Source organism: Platichthys flesus, chromosome 15 (genome assembly GCF_949316205.1).
Source record: "Platichthys flesus chromosome 15, fPlaFle2.1, whole genome shotgun sequence".
In the NCBI taxonomy this organism is placed as follows: Eukaryota; Metazoa; Chordata; class Actinopteri; order Pleuronectiformes; family Pleuronectidae; genus Platichthys; species Platichthys flesus.
The window spans coordinates 18,154,945-18,167,409 of NC_084959.1; the positions used below are offsets into that span (position 1 = coordinate 18,154,945).

Genomic DNA, 12,465 nt, shown 5'->3' on the forward strand with positions numbered 1-12,465 from the left:
TACATTGCACTAACTGCATTCCATAGGGATGTGCCAGGCGTCTGTTTTCATACGCGTGACCTATGCGGGCGGTTGAGTACATTCAGAGAGACCCACAAGACAACATAAGACTGAAACATCCAGAAACGGAGACAGCAGGCACCTTCACCACACACATATCAGGACAGTTACATAAGATACACAGCAGCCACTCCAGCGGACCCTGACTTCATGTGCTCACCTGCTCTCCCACAGTCCTCCTCATGTGGATACAGTCACCTGAAATCATGAGAAATGAGTCATTCACTTAACGTGCTTCAACTGGAGCGACTGCCCCCATTGATTTCTCCTCTGTGTTTCACTGCTGCCCCAGCACTAAGCTATAGAGAATTTAAGATGGGCAACTTCCGCCAATGTTGCACATTCCCTTACATGTTTGAGCCTGTATCCAAGATAATAAAGTGTCATGGATTATCTACCAGGATCATCTGTAACAGGTTTTAAAAGGATCGTGTAGGTGACCACTATGATAGGGAAATTCCAATTCATCATGTCTGGAACAAGTCATCTAAAAGTAGTTCTTGAAGTATGAATGGTTTTCCTATAAAAAAAAAAAACATGAACTTTTGGCTAACAACAATTCAGATTCATTTTGATATGTTACCAAAAGAAAAAGTCAGGACAGCTCTTAAGGTGGAAAACTTTTTTGCTCATATATTTCAGTTCAGGAATGAACGCAAACAAATGAATAGGCCTTATAAATGGTAAAAAAAAAAAAAAGGAAAAAAAAAGCATTGTCTTCTTGTTTAAATTTCTTCAAATTGTGATTCATGATATTTGAGGTATTAATATACGATAAAATAATTGTTGGCTGGCTGATTGAAAAGACCGCTCCTGAGCTCTGAACCTGGCTCTTTCAGTACTTTGGTGTTATGGATCATTTCAGAAGTAAAACCCAGCAAGCTCCAGAGTTGTACAACTTCCCCAATTCTGTCATCATGCAGATATGCAAACCCAAACCAGTTTATTCAAAACCAGTCCAGTTGCTGAAGCCGATTCAGCGCAGGCAAGAAAAGAAGTTTTAGAAACGTATTTTGAGTTTCATTTTGTAAAAATTCTCAAAAACCAAGCAGCAGCTCTGTGACATGCAGAGAGTGACGCATCAAAGAGCACAGGAGATTATGAGAACATACAAATACACAGTAAATATGGTCTTTTACAGGTGAACACAGTATTTTCTCTGGATTAATTACTGTACAGTGTGTCGTGGCTGGCAGGCACCAGTAGAAGCAGTAATTTCAACATTTATGTGTAAGTGGGAAAAGTGCAAACATTTAAATATAAGTGATGTTTTAGCAAGAACAACTAAAGCATGCACAAAAAGATGATTGGCCGGAATCCTCTGACATGAGCCAATAATACACAGATGATTATTTATAATGCACCTCAAACACACACAAACACACACACACAATGTAAAGCTGGACACATCTACGTAAAAAATAAATAAAAAAGATAAGTGTTGCACAGCATTAAAGCAAATAAAACAAACATTTCAACATCTTTTACTTTTTGGTTTGATCAGCCCTTCATTGAAGGTTACTCTGCAAACACAGTACACCTCCCTGCTGTCACTCACTGCACCTGATCCTCAGCACAGACAGGAAAACACAAAAGAGGAGCACAATCCTCTGACACAAAGTCACACAAAGACATTTTAGACATTGATATGCATGCGTCAACTGTTCTCCTGAACAATAAAAGTAAAAATTATATAAAGATCTACATTCCCCAGGAGCCACATGATTTTAGATTTTGCAATTAGGTCACTGTCTCTATGAGCACAAACCCAGAAACATGGACACTAACATCACGTGAAATACATTTCCACTTCAGACCGCACCACGCCATCTCTAGTCTCTGCACTTGAGTTAATGTGCTGCACTGGAGGCTACCGAGAACCAGGCTAAGAGAGGGAAAGTGAAGCGCTGTGCTGCCTGTCTCCGATCAGCTTGTTTCTGCTGCTGTTATTGTTGGCAGCCCGGACCTTATCATAACATTGAGATGCTCCTTTCTCACTGTAGTTCGAGTGTTTAGATCCAAACTGTTTTTCCCCCGAGGGGGTAATGTGCAAGACCAGCAAAAAAAAAAAAAAGGGGACAAATTGAGATATATAAATAATACAAATAGGTTATCTGAGGCAGAGCTGCTATGGTGGCAGAAATGTTCTCAGCTGGGTTGAGTCGGTTCAGAAAAAACTAACACAACCTACCCTAAGAGTTAGCCAACCAACTCGAATGCCAAACAAGGTAGTAACTGAAAAGGAATAAATATATTCTAGTGTGATCTCATTTAACGGTTGTTGTCCTGCACATGATAAACATACTTTAATGACTGTGAACACCAGAGCCATCATGTGTGACTATTGATTAAATCTGTTGAAATCATTCTCACAACGAACTGACAAGAGTATATTTGGGGTGTTTATAATAAAGAGACCCTTCTCAACTAGGACTACCCTTCCCTTCTTAACAGTAACATTAATGACCTCCCCCCCACCCTCCCAGATGTCCTAGATGTTTCTGAACAGTCACTTCACGTGGATGATGCTGCACTGGACAATTAGGCGTTGGAATAAACTGGAGTCAGGGCAGTGTGGGTGGTTTCTAATCCCTTCCTGTTCCCTCTCGTCCTCAAACAACAGGCATCTTGATGTGCTCTATTCTCTGTCACTATGACCTCACATCAATCAGTAGTGTGTGATGTTGTAGTTTCTTATAACAGTGTTCGAGAACCAAACTCAGATAATCACAATAGATTTGAAGAGAAAATGATAATCAGAATAGTAATAGTTACACACATTGACAGCAGGAAACGTCACACTGAAATGTGTTCAAACAAAGCTGAGGCCTGGTGTGTGTGTGTGGTCCCCTTCCAACTGGGACTATGAAGGCAGCACAGGAAGTAATTCGGCCTACAAAATAAAAGCTACTGATGGCACAAACATAACGAGGGTGTAAGACGATAACACTGAAGTTACTTTAAGACATCTTTGTACAATATTACAAATGGCCGATCACTGATCAGAAATCAAAAGCCATGTACGCCAATGAAGAGACGGTATAGTGTCATTTACATGCTGAAGTCTGTGATGAGTTTCTCGTCTCTTCAATGGGTTGACTATGAGTGAAGATGGGGTGTAAAGTAGAAGTCCCCCCCACCACAAAACAGTTTAATGCAAGTGAACAAACATTTCCTTGTCCTTTTCTGCAACACAATACTCTGATCCAGAAAATTATCAGAGCTCCCCTCGTCGGTTTATCCATTGCATTGCCGATAGTGGTTAAGCAGGTAAGACGATCACACTTAGTGCCGGGAGACTCCACAGTGAAGAAGGAAACTGGGGGAATAAGAAAGGATCGACTGGAAGCAAAAAAACAAAACAAAGCAAGCCTGAGTGTGAGAGGTGAGCAAACAGTAGTCCAAGCACGGGGATGTAAAGAGGACGGAGTTCTGTGGACGGCAGACTCAAGGCGAGGGCTCGTCCTCATGCAGGTCCTCCAGCTCTCCCTCTCTGGGTCCGTCACCTGTGCTTCCCTTTCTGAGAAAAGAAATGAAAAAGGGAGAGAACGTCAATATCAACATTTTGTCTTTCCGGGAATGTGAAGCTGGAGGACCGCGGCGAGGAGAGAGATCCAAGTGATGACACTTTGACAAGGTTAGGCAGGTTCTTCCCCCTTTTTTTGTAACATGATGAAGGTTAAAAATATAACAGCGTAAAATGGCAGTAGCAGGGAGATGAGGAAAATTACAGAATGGGAGAGGATCCGCATCCATCACTTCTCATGATGGTGGATAAGCTGATGGCAAGGGGAGGAGTCTAAGAGGATGGCAGACGCAGCGGCTGGTAGACGTTGGACAGACAGCAAGCCAGACAGAGTTTTACCTGAGAGAGGGATGGAGTTTTAAAGAGGGCCGGAAGGGCCACGAGTCCCTGCAGCAGAGTGAGAGAAAAAGATGGGAAAAGTCACAGGTGAGAGGGCGGAGGTCACCTCAGGAGGTCAGAGGCGTGGTCACTGCTGGAAAAGACATCCTCCACCTCCACAGTCCACCTCCTCAGGATGATGTCATCATTTGGATATTTGATTAAATGCTTAAGTTACTGTTTCTTAAATGTTGAACTTTGTCCTGCTTCATACCAATGCACCTTTCTATAAGTTGGGGATTTTGACAACTTTATTTTCAAACGTTGCAACTGGCACAAGAATGGACCTACCCTAGGCATTTTATATATCCTGAAAAGAGGTTCAGCCGTGGTTAGCATTTTGGGAGCTTTTTGATTTCCGGCTTAAGAAAATTGTTTTCTTGGCAGGAGTTATAGAAAAGAGTGAGCTATTCTTGTATATGTTCTTTGGCATTTTCGGGAAAACTACTTTTTTGCATTACAAAGAGATGATAGGAAACCATCAGGGATTGTCATCAACAACATGATTAAGGCAGGGTAAATATAGCGCAAGATTCTATCTTGGCCATTTCCCCAGATTGGAACTAATCAAGCATTATCTTATCTATCGAGTAGCATTATGTAAAATTTAGAACAAGGTTTTTTGGGGATTAAAGTCTGATATTTTGGTCTCAGCTGAGCATTCTTATTTAAAATAGTCTCTTTAGAATTTCACAGCATTAAACAGGTGTAATACTAAAACCATAACACCAATAATAATTATTTGCAGTGTTGATCAGATCACTCTCTTTAATCGCCTCTAGAATGTCCCATAAATCCAGGGGCATTCTATCACAAAAAGGAAATTACTTGGTGCTACCAGTAAATCATTCAAATTCTTCATTATCCAACAGGGGGCAGTATTGATTCATGTCCCCTGAAGAAACTAAATAGCAACTATGGGCTCTGAGTGTAGCAGGGGAAAACCTGGTGCTAGATAGAGAAATCCTCAAAGAAAAAAAAGCCACAGTCGTCCATTTTTGTGGACACTAATCATGGATTACACTGTCCAGAGGGCAGCTGAAGTACAGCAGGGAACAGCTAGACTTGCTCTGATCTGCCTTTGACTGCATATATATATTAAAACAGCATGATGGGATAAGACTTTCCAAGGTCAGCCCGAGGCTCTGAAGGATCTGTATCATTCTTTTTCTCCGCAAACCCTTCCTCCATTCAAAGCTGAGAGCAACACAGAAAGAAACACTTAGAAAAGCTGTAAGCTCCACCGCATACAATGAAAGAATGAATTATGGTGCTATGGCAACAAAAAGCAGTTGCTGCCATCGCGGGGATGAGCGCTAGTTAACCAGATGCAGCAGAGAGAGGAGACAGGTGTGAGGTATCAATCTGTGTAACCTCAACAATAAGATCGAACCTCTGTGGTTTTATTGGACTTTTCTCCTCAGGCATTAGATCTGAAAGGATGTGTGGACTGGAGCTTACATGAGCAGGCTGCCAGGTGCAGACATGGAGCGCTCCTCTCTCCTGCTCGGGCATTCGAAGGGGTTACTGAAGGAGCGCTTCCTCAGCATGGCCTTCACCAAGATCTGAAACATTCACAAACACACAATGGTTACAAACGCGCACAAGGCCCGCTTTGTTGTGCGGTGCTTGTGCAGAGAATACATAAAAGAGCAGAATACCTGACTCCTAGCAGGGAGAACAACACATGGGCTGGTTTTCTGAGCCAGAAACTGTGTGAATCTCAAGTCATTCACAGGGAGAAAATGGGAAATATATGTAATAGCTAAGAGTGTGTAATTTGATTCTTGGGTGTAGCGATCTGAGATTGTGCAGAATCAGGTGAGGTAGAAACGCATGTTTTAAGGAAAGAAAGGACTGTGTGTTTATGTCAATAAGGTCAATGCTTTCGTGATCAATGTAATTTGTGTTTAGAGCTTAAGTGTGTGACATGGTGACCTCTGACAGAGGCTTCACACCAAACCACCAACAGGTCAACAGATTCAATCAGTGTGTCTCCGTAAGAACAGCTTTTATTCTGTATTAATGTATTGACACAGTTTGTCCTGACTGAAGCTTTTCCTGTGAGCACTCCAGTTAAAAGCTGCTGTTAACAAATAACATCTGGCTCATGCCCAGTTTCTGATCTGCTTTAACAGTGAACAGAGGCATCTTCATAAACACTGATGTTACTGTGCAGCAGGCAAACAGCACAGGGCGGTAAAGGAGCCAAAATGTACACAATTCTATGTCCAACATCCATGCACAACCCCTGATTCAGAAGGTGAACTTTGAGCAAAGACACACATCGATGAATATATTTTGAAAATGTATCCTTGTTCACACACATTGTGTTCTTCAAAAAAGCTTAGAAAATAAAATGTAATGTAAATTGGGCCAGATGGTGGCACCTTGGAAGAGCCTACAAGAGGCAGGACATAAATACTGCGGACTGTGTCTGTTTACAGCACACATCAAAACCAGTGTCACCAAAACCTTTCAAATCTTAAGTCTTTCAAATTTGAATTCTTTGTTAGTTTTTCCTATTTTTCACTTGCTTGTAATTTCTTCAAACTTCTTGTGGCTTCATTCAGACATTCTCATGAGTTCTTATTAGGGTGCTTGCAGGAGGAACTCCAGAGAAAGTCCGGAGCAATTGACTCAATGATAAAGCAGGAGATTATCAGGGGGACAATGCATGTCTGAAAGCAGCTTTAAACCCAACTATGTCTGAATGTTTTGAATAGTTGAGCAATGAGTGTCTAAAAATGCCCGATGTGTATGGCACCTCATTTACATCCTGGGATATTTGTATTGTTCAAGAGTCCCCATCAACACGACCACTCGCTCGATGTGAATATTTTTTTGGACAATGTCAGGAGAAAGTTATGAGGACATTTTTGTTCTCACATACAGATGCTCCAGAATATTTCAGGATAATATCTGGACTTACACGCATGTCTGAATGCAGCTTAGGACACAAGCTTTACCTAAACAAGGCTTTGTTGTACTGTTGGTCTCTGTGCTGCTTGTTATTCTGTCCCATTTATGGTGAACACAATAATGCAGCTATTGAGGGACAGCTACCACTCAGTGCTGCAGACTGTTTCAGTGTTGACACAACGGTGCTCGGTGGACGTAGGACACTCGGCCGCCTCTTACCACTGCAGAGAGGCTGGGGACAAACTTGACTGAATTCTGGATGTCCTCCTCTGTCACCTCCACCACAGAGCAGTGCTCCTCCTCTAGGGGCAAGGGGTCGCTGCCTCCCTGGGTCACCCACTGGTCCAACTAAACACACAAACACACAAATATATGTGACTGAACGTGACAACCTGACCCGACCACATACATGCTGCTGAAGGGTCAAAGGGACTCAGTTTATATTTGTTACTTCATTATTGATCAAATTAAGACTGATTTTTCTATTGTGTAAAGCTGCAGATCTATATTTTCTTATATTTTTCTCTGCTGCAGATTTGTTGCAGGACGTCCAATCAGTGATTGACACAAGAAACTAGAGTATCCATATTCATCATCATGAAGGAACTTGTCACCCAGTGTAATGGCTCACTGATGTATTTAAACTTATTATATTCAGAATTCTAACATGACTACACAATAAGCATTTTGACAAGAAAACGCAGAACACAATTAAGATCACTACTCCTTCAAAATGATGATGATTCTGAGAATTAACTTTTCTTCCTCATCATCATCCTCATCATCCACCCAGTAGCTTTACCGCTTCTCCTTTTGAGCAGGTCCCAGCCACAACAGGCTGCCAGCGATATCACAGCACTGACACATGGTGGCAACAGACAGACAATTATGCTTGTGTTTGTAGCTATGGGCAATTGAGAGTTGTCAATAGGGTTTGTAAACGAAACCTTCTTGCTGTGAAGAGAAGCTGTGAGGTGATGGTGCTCATCGCTGCACCACCGCGCCGCCCTGTTCAATGTCCATTAATCTGTGGGCGCTTTGTGCTAGAGCATTGTCTTTCCGTTTGAGAGCAGTACTTATTAATTTCAGGTGAAGGGTTGACAAATCTAATGTCCCGACTGACCTGAACATCATACATTTGACTGTCGGCTCAAAGTTAGTGTGAAAAATAATAAATACAAATATATATATATATACATAACAAAATCATGGATGTAAAAACCAACAAGTCCTGCTCTGAAACTCAAAGACCAGGCTGTTGAAAGAAAAACCCACACCAATGAAAATGTCCATTAAACAAGGAAGAGACCAGAAGATCGGTGAGCTTCAGATCTGTGAGCTTCAATACACGTTGATGAAGCGGTAGTTGACAAAGGGGCAGCTGTGGCTCAGGGGCTCGACTGTGCTGTAAAGCGCTTTCTGTGGCCATCAAGACTAGAAAAGATCTATATAAATACAGGCCATTTATAAAGAATTCAAAAATCAAGTAGTACACTATGCTATAATAATCTACCAATCTCAATTGATTGGAAGGTTTTGTCTTTAGTGAGAAATCAACTCGACATGATTAGTGTGTATCATGGAAACACACGGTGGGGGAGAGGAGGGACAGTCTTCTGTTCATGGCTGCAGGTCCAGGACCTCCCTGCCTCTCTGGCACTGACGGACCCACTTTCAGCCCGCTCCTCCACCGTGACAAACAGGCTTCATCCTGCCCTGCGGCGACACAGCATGTCTAAAGAACCCTGCCACCACGTCAGAGCCTCACAAGCCAATAGGTGCAGAGAGATGCCCGGGCCTGTGAAATCACTAAAACTCCTCTTTGTAACGATCAGGCTCACGCTTGCTGCCTGTCACGAAGCCCAGGGGGTCGTATCCCAACTCCTCTGCTCTCTACACGTTACCTTGATCTCAGGGATGGTGATCCTGGAGTCTGGGTTCTTGTCCAGCATCCGCAAGATCAGAGTCCGCAGCTCTTCACTGATCTTTGGTCTGCATGAAACACAAGATAAAAGATACAGATCATTTAGAATGAGGGTTAAGATAATCAACACCACAGGCATCAAGATCATTATCCCTGATTGTTTCATGCACTCTGAGTCGGACTGCAACATTTAAACGATTTAATCATTCAGTAAACAACTTCACCAGGGGACAACAAATTGTGTCGATTCATATTTGTTAGTGTTAGTGTTATTTAAATGAAAAGAGTTGAATATTCTTTGATTTCAGCTTTTTAAATGTGAATTTGTTCTGGTTTCATCAACACTTAAGTGAATACCTTTGGTTTGTGGAGCAAGCTATGTTCGGGTTTGGGAAAAAAGCAGATGCACAAAACTAATTGATTTGTAATAAATATAAAAACAAATGATTCTGAGCATTTTTTTTGAAGAATTTCTCACATCATAGCAATTACATAAAATACCATAGATAGGTTTTAATCAAAATACCTCAAATTTTATTTATCAGAAGGCTCAAAATAAGTGCTATTCAGAGACCTTCTTAAGTACCAAGAATTTAGGGTGAGTCAGTCAGTCATGAGCAGCAAAGGCAGCAGCCACACACATTTTAATTTCAGCAGTGTATGATGGTATGATGCTAACGTATAAATAACATATTTATATAGATAACTATAATGTATAACAAATAAATACACAATATACATAAACATATATCCCATATGGTGGCCCTGAGGTTAAATGACAAACATCTTAGACAACCTCCACAGATGGATATCTTTGAATAGGTAATGTAGTTTTCTTTAAAATATTTAAGATGTTGATGAATAATGTGCCTTATAGCATATATTGATATTGTAAATAAAACTATTGGGGAAATATCTTACATAAACTTAGCTTTTTCAATGTTTTGGGTATATAGAGGCAATGTCGGGCACAATGCATGATGGGAGTTCTTATCATGAAAAGTTGTGAACGAAGCTTTAATCAGTGATGCAGCAAACGGAGCGTCTTCAACTGAGAGGCTGCAATGTGGTGGTATTTGATCACCCACTATTTGTCTTTAAAAAGATAAATCTACCATCACACAGTCCCTTCAGCCAGGTGATGACATTCGAGCGGCCAGAACAAATTATCGTTATTCTATTTTCAGCAAGTGACAGACATGAGCAATTAAAAACGATCACACATTTAGAGCTTTGAGTTGGTTCAGTCCAACCTGTCGCTGATGGATGGGAGCAGACTGACAGCGCAGTGACAGTCTGAAGGGTCTGAATTAACCAACAGTCAAATTGTCAAATTAAATAGTGCTCAGTGGTGGAAACTGACTTATTCAAACATGTACAGACTTTTAGTCAAACCGCAAAAGGATTTAGATTTTGAATTGGATGACGTATTGCTCCCTGTAATCACGTCTTCTCCAAATTTTCCCACACAGGGTAAACAAGAGTTTACTGCAAGGGGTGTTTAAAGTCACCTTCTGAGATGTGCATTAAAATAATCCTTGATGTGAGATCATGATCTGCACTTAAAGTTAGATAATCCCTGTAAACCATTACATATACAGTAGCTTGTGGTGTTTTGAGGACAGCTACCAGTAGAACAGGTGGCACTGGAATCAGAGGACATTTCCTTCATCCAAACTGTTTGTACTTTGCTACAGTTGTTAAGACTTAATAGCAACCCTCATGTTTAACCAGGATTAATTATTCAAATCGTATTGGGTTGTGATGGAGGGCTATTACATGTATACATGTTTATCCTTGTTGGACCTTGATGGTAGCCTTGAAGCCTGCAGCCTAATAACATTTTTACCACATAACAATTTCAAATATTAAATAGCTTTTCTTCATTTACTGTCCTGATCCATGCAGTCATATGATTTTCATCAATAGCAATATAACAAAGGTTCAATACATAACTATATAAAGCTTGTACTGTACAAGCACAGTGAGGAGGTTTAACACAAAATTGATCCACCACAGATTTGTAAAATGTTTAGCTGTTTTTTTCAAGTGTTTGTCATTTTCTGTTTGTCAAGGAGAGAGCAAAAACAAATAGTGACATGGCATTATCATGTTAATTATTAATATTTCCTCATAATATTTTTTATCTTGATATAATTTGTAGCCATGTCATCCAGCCCTAGCTTACAGATAGTTATAATTACTTGAAAAACTGTTGAAATGATCAAAAATAATAATAGAAAAACAATCTTGAAATACTACTACCTGCCACAACAGTAAATAATAATACAAAATAAAAATAATAATAGTATTCAATTCATTTACTTTTCAAGTTTGAGCACAAAGTGCTTTCCAAGTGAAACATATTTTGAAACATGTCAGAAGATAGAAATAAATGGTTTTGTTTAATGTAGGTGCTCTGGAATGCATCTGACAAGATCTATGAGGGAGGCATGGTAGAATTAAAGGATCTATTATTACTATTATCTATTTACTATCTCTGTAAAAGTTTGTGTGATCAAAATGGTAACAGTATAGCGACATTACATGCACTGTACCCATAGTGAAATGACCCTGTCAGAGCTGACAGGGGTGTACAGCTGTCGTCGATTGGTGCAGCGTGGAGATGATTTCATTATGTGATTTCATTAGCTGTTGTGTTAGGAGGGTGGTGTTTAGTGAAGAAGTTGTGGGCACAGCACGCAGTCTCTTGAGCCTGTGGGCGAAGCCACTTTACAGTCATTAAGGACACAACACCCTTTACTGACACATCCTCCAACTGCCACTCAGGGCCCCCTCACCCGTGCTGTGTTTATACTTAAGTCTATCACCACGGCTCTTCCTGGCTTCTTTTTTTATCACCTCTTCTCACTCCACCTTTTCAACATAGATCTCCATGTTTATCTTTAACCTTTCGGGTGGATGGGAGATAGGGGAGGCCCAGCAGCTTGTATGTGTCCAGGCTGCTGCTGCCCCTGTTTGTTTTCTCTCTCTCTCCAGTGCTTGTTTTGATCACAGGCAGGTGACATTTACTGTGTGCTGGCGCCGACTGCTGTGCTGAGCTACTTAGTTTTTCTGGAAGTGTAATTTTTATCTGGAACCGAGAATGAAAAATGAGATGGATAGAGCTGCGGCCGCTTGGCTGTCACGTCACTGCTGTCTCTTTTAATCAAGCGGAGGAGCGAGACGGATGCAGGAGATGGACTTACACTTCTGGGAAATCCACGAGCCTGGTCCTGATCTTGTTGTGCAAGGCCAATATGTACTCGTCGATAAACGGACACTGCATATGGAGCAGAAGAGAGAGTGAAAAACAAAAGCAGGAACATTGAGTTACTACTTTGCCAGAAGAAAAACTGCATGCCCGGAGACAAGCAAGGCAAATAACAGCAGCTTGTGGTCTGCATTAAAATTAATTATGCCAATAAACTGGTGCAGAGTCACACGTTAAAAAAATTGGTAATTGATAGTATCCCCGCTGAAAGTGTCCCTGTGTGCTGCTAACAAGCCCTGTTACAATGAACACTTTCCAGCCTTTACAGTGTGTGAAGCAGATAGTGATAAGTGACTGAGGGAGAGAAAATGTGCAGACTTGCCTTTCCAAAGACGAAACAGTAGAGAGTGACTCCCATGGCCCACACGTCCAGAGCCTGTG

The 12,465-nt window shown here is 41.1% G+C and overlaps 1 protein-coding gene across 2 annotated transcripts in view; it reads right to left on the bottom strand.

Annotated features, from left to right (window-relative positions):
• Positions 1-667: 667 nt before the first annotated feature.
• camkk1a (calcium/calmodulin-dependent protein kinase kinase 1, alpha a) overlaps positions 668-12,465 on the bottom strand; it is a 63,562-nt gene continuing 51,764 nt past the window's right edge. Inside the window, exons 11-17 of one of the 2 annotated variants that reach the window (XM_062405496.1) lie at positions 12,407-12,460; positions 12,020-12,093; positions 8,791-8,878; positions 7,106-7,234; positions 5,426-5,529; positions 3,926-3,973; positions 668-3,580 (exon numbers count right to left, since the gene is read on the bottom strand). In XM_062405496.1, coding sequence (XP_062261480.1) covers positions 3,508-3,580; positions 3,926-3,973; positions 5,426-5,529; positions 7,106-7,234; positions 8,791-8,878; positions 12,020-12,093; positions 12,407-12,460 — 570 coding nt within the window. In that variant the 3' untranslated portion in view covers positions 668-3,507. The remainder of the gene's footprint in view (positions 3,581-3,925; positions 3,974-5,425; positions 5,530-7,105; positions 7,235-8,790; positions 8,879-12,019; positions 12,094-12,406; positions 12,461-12,465) is intronic. The other variant, XM_062405497.1, reaches the window with a different exon arrangement.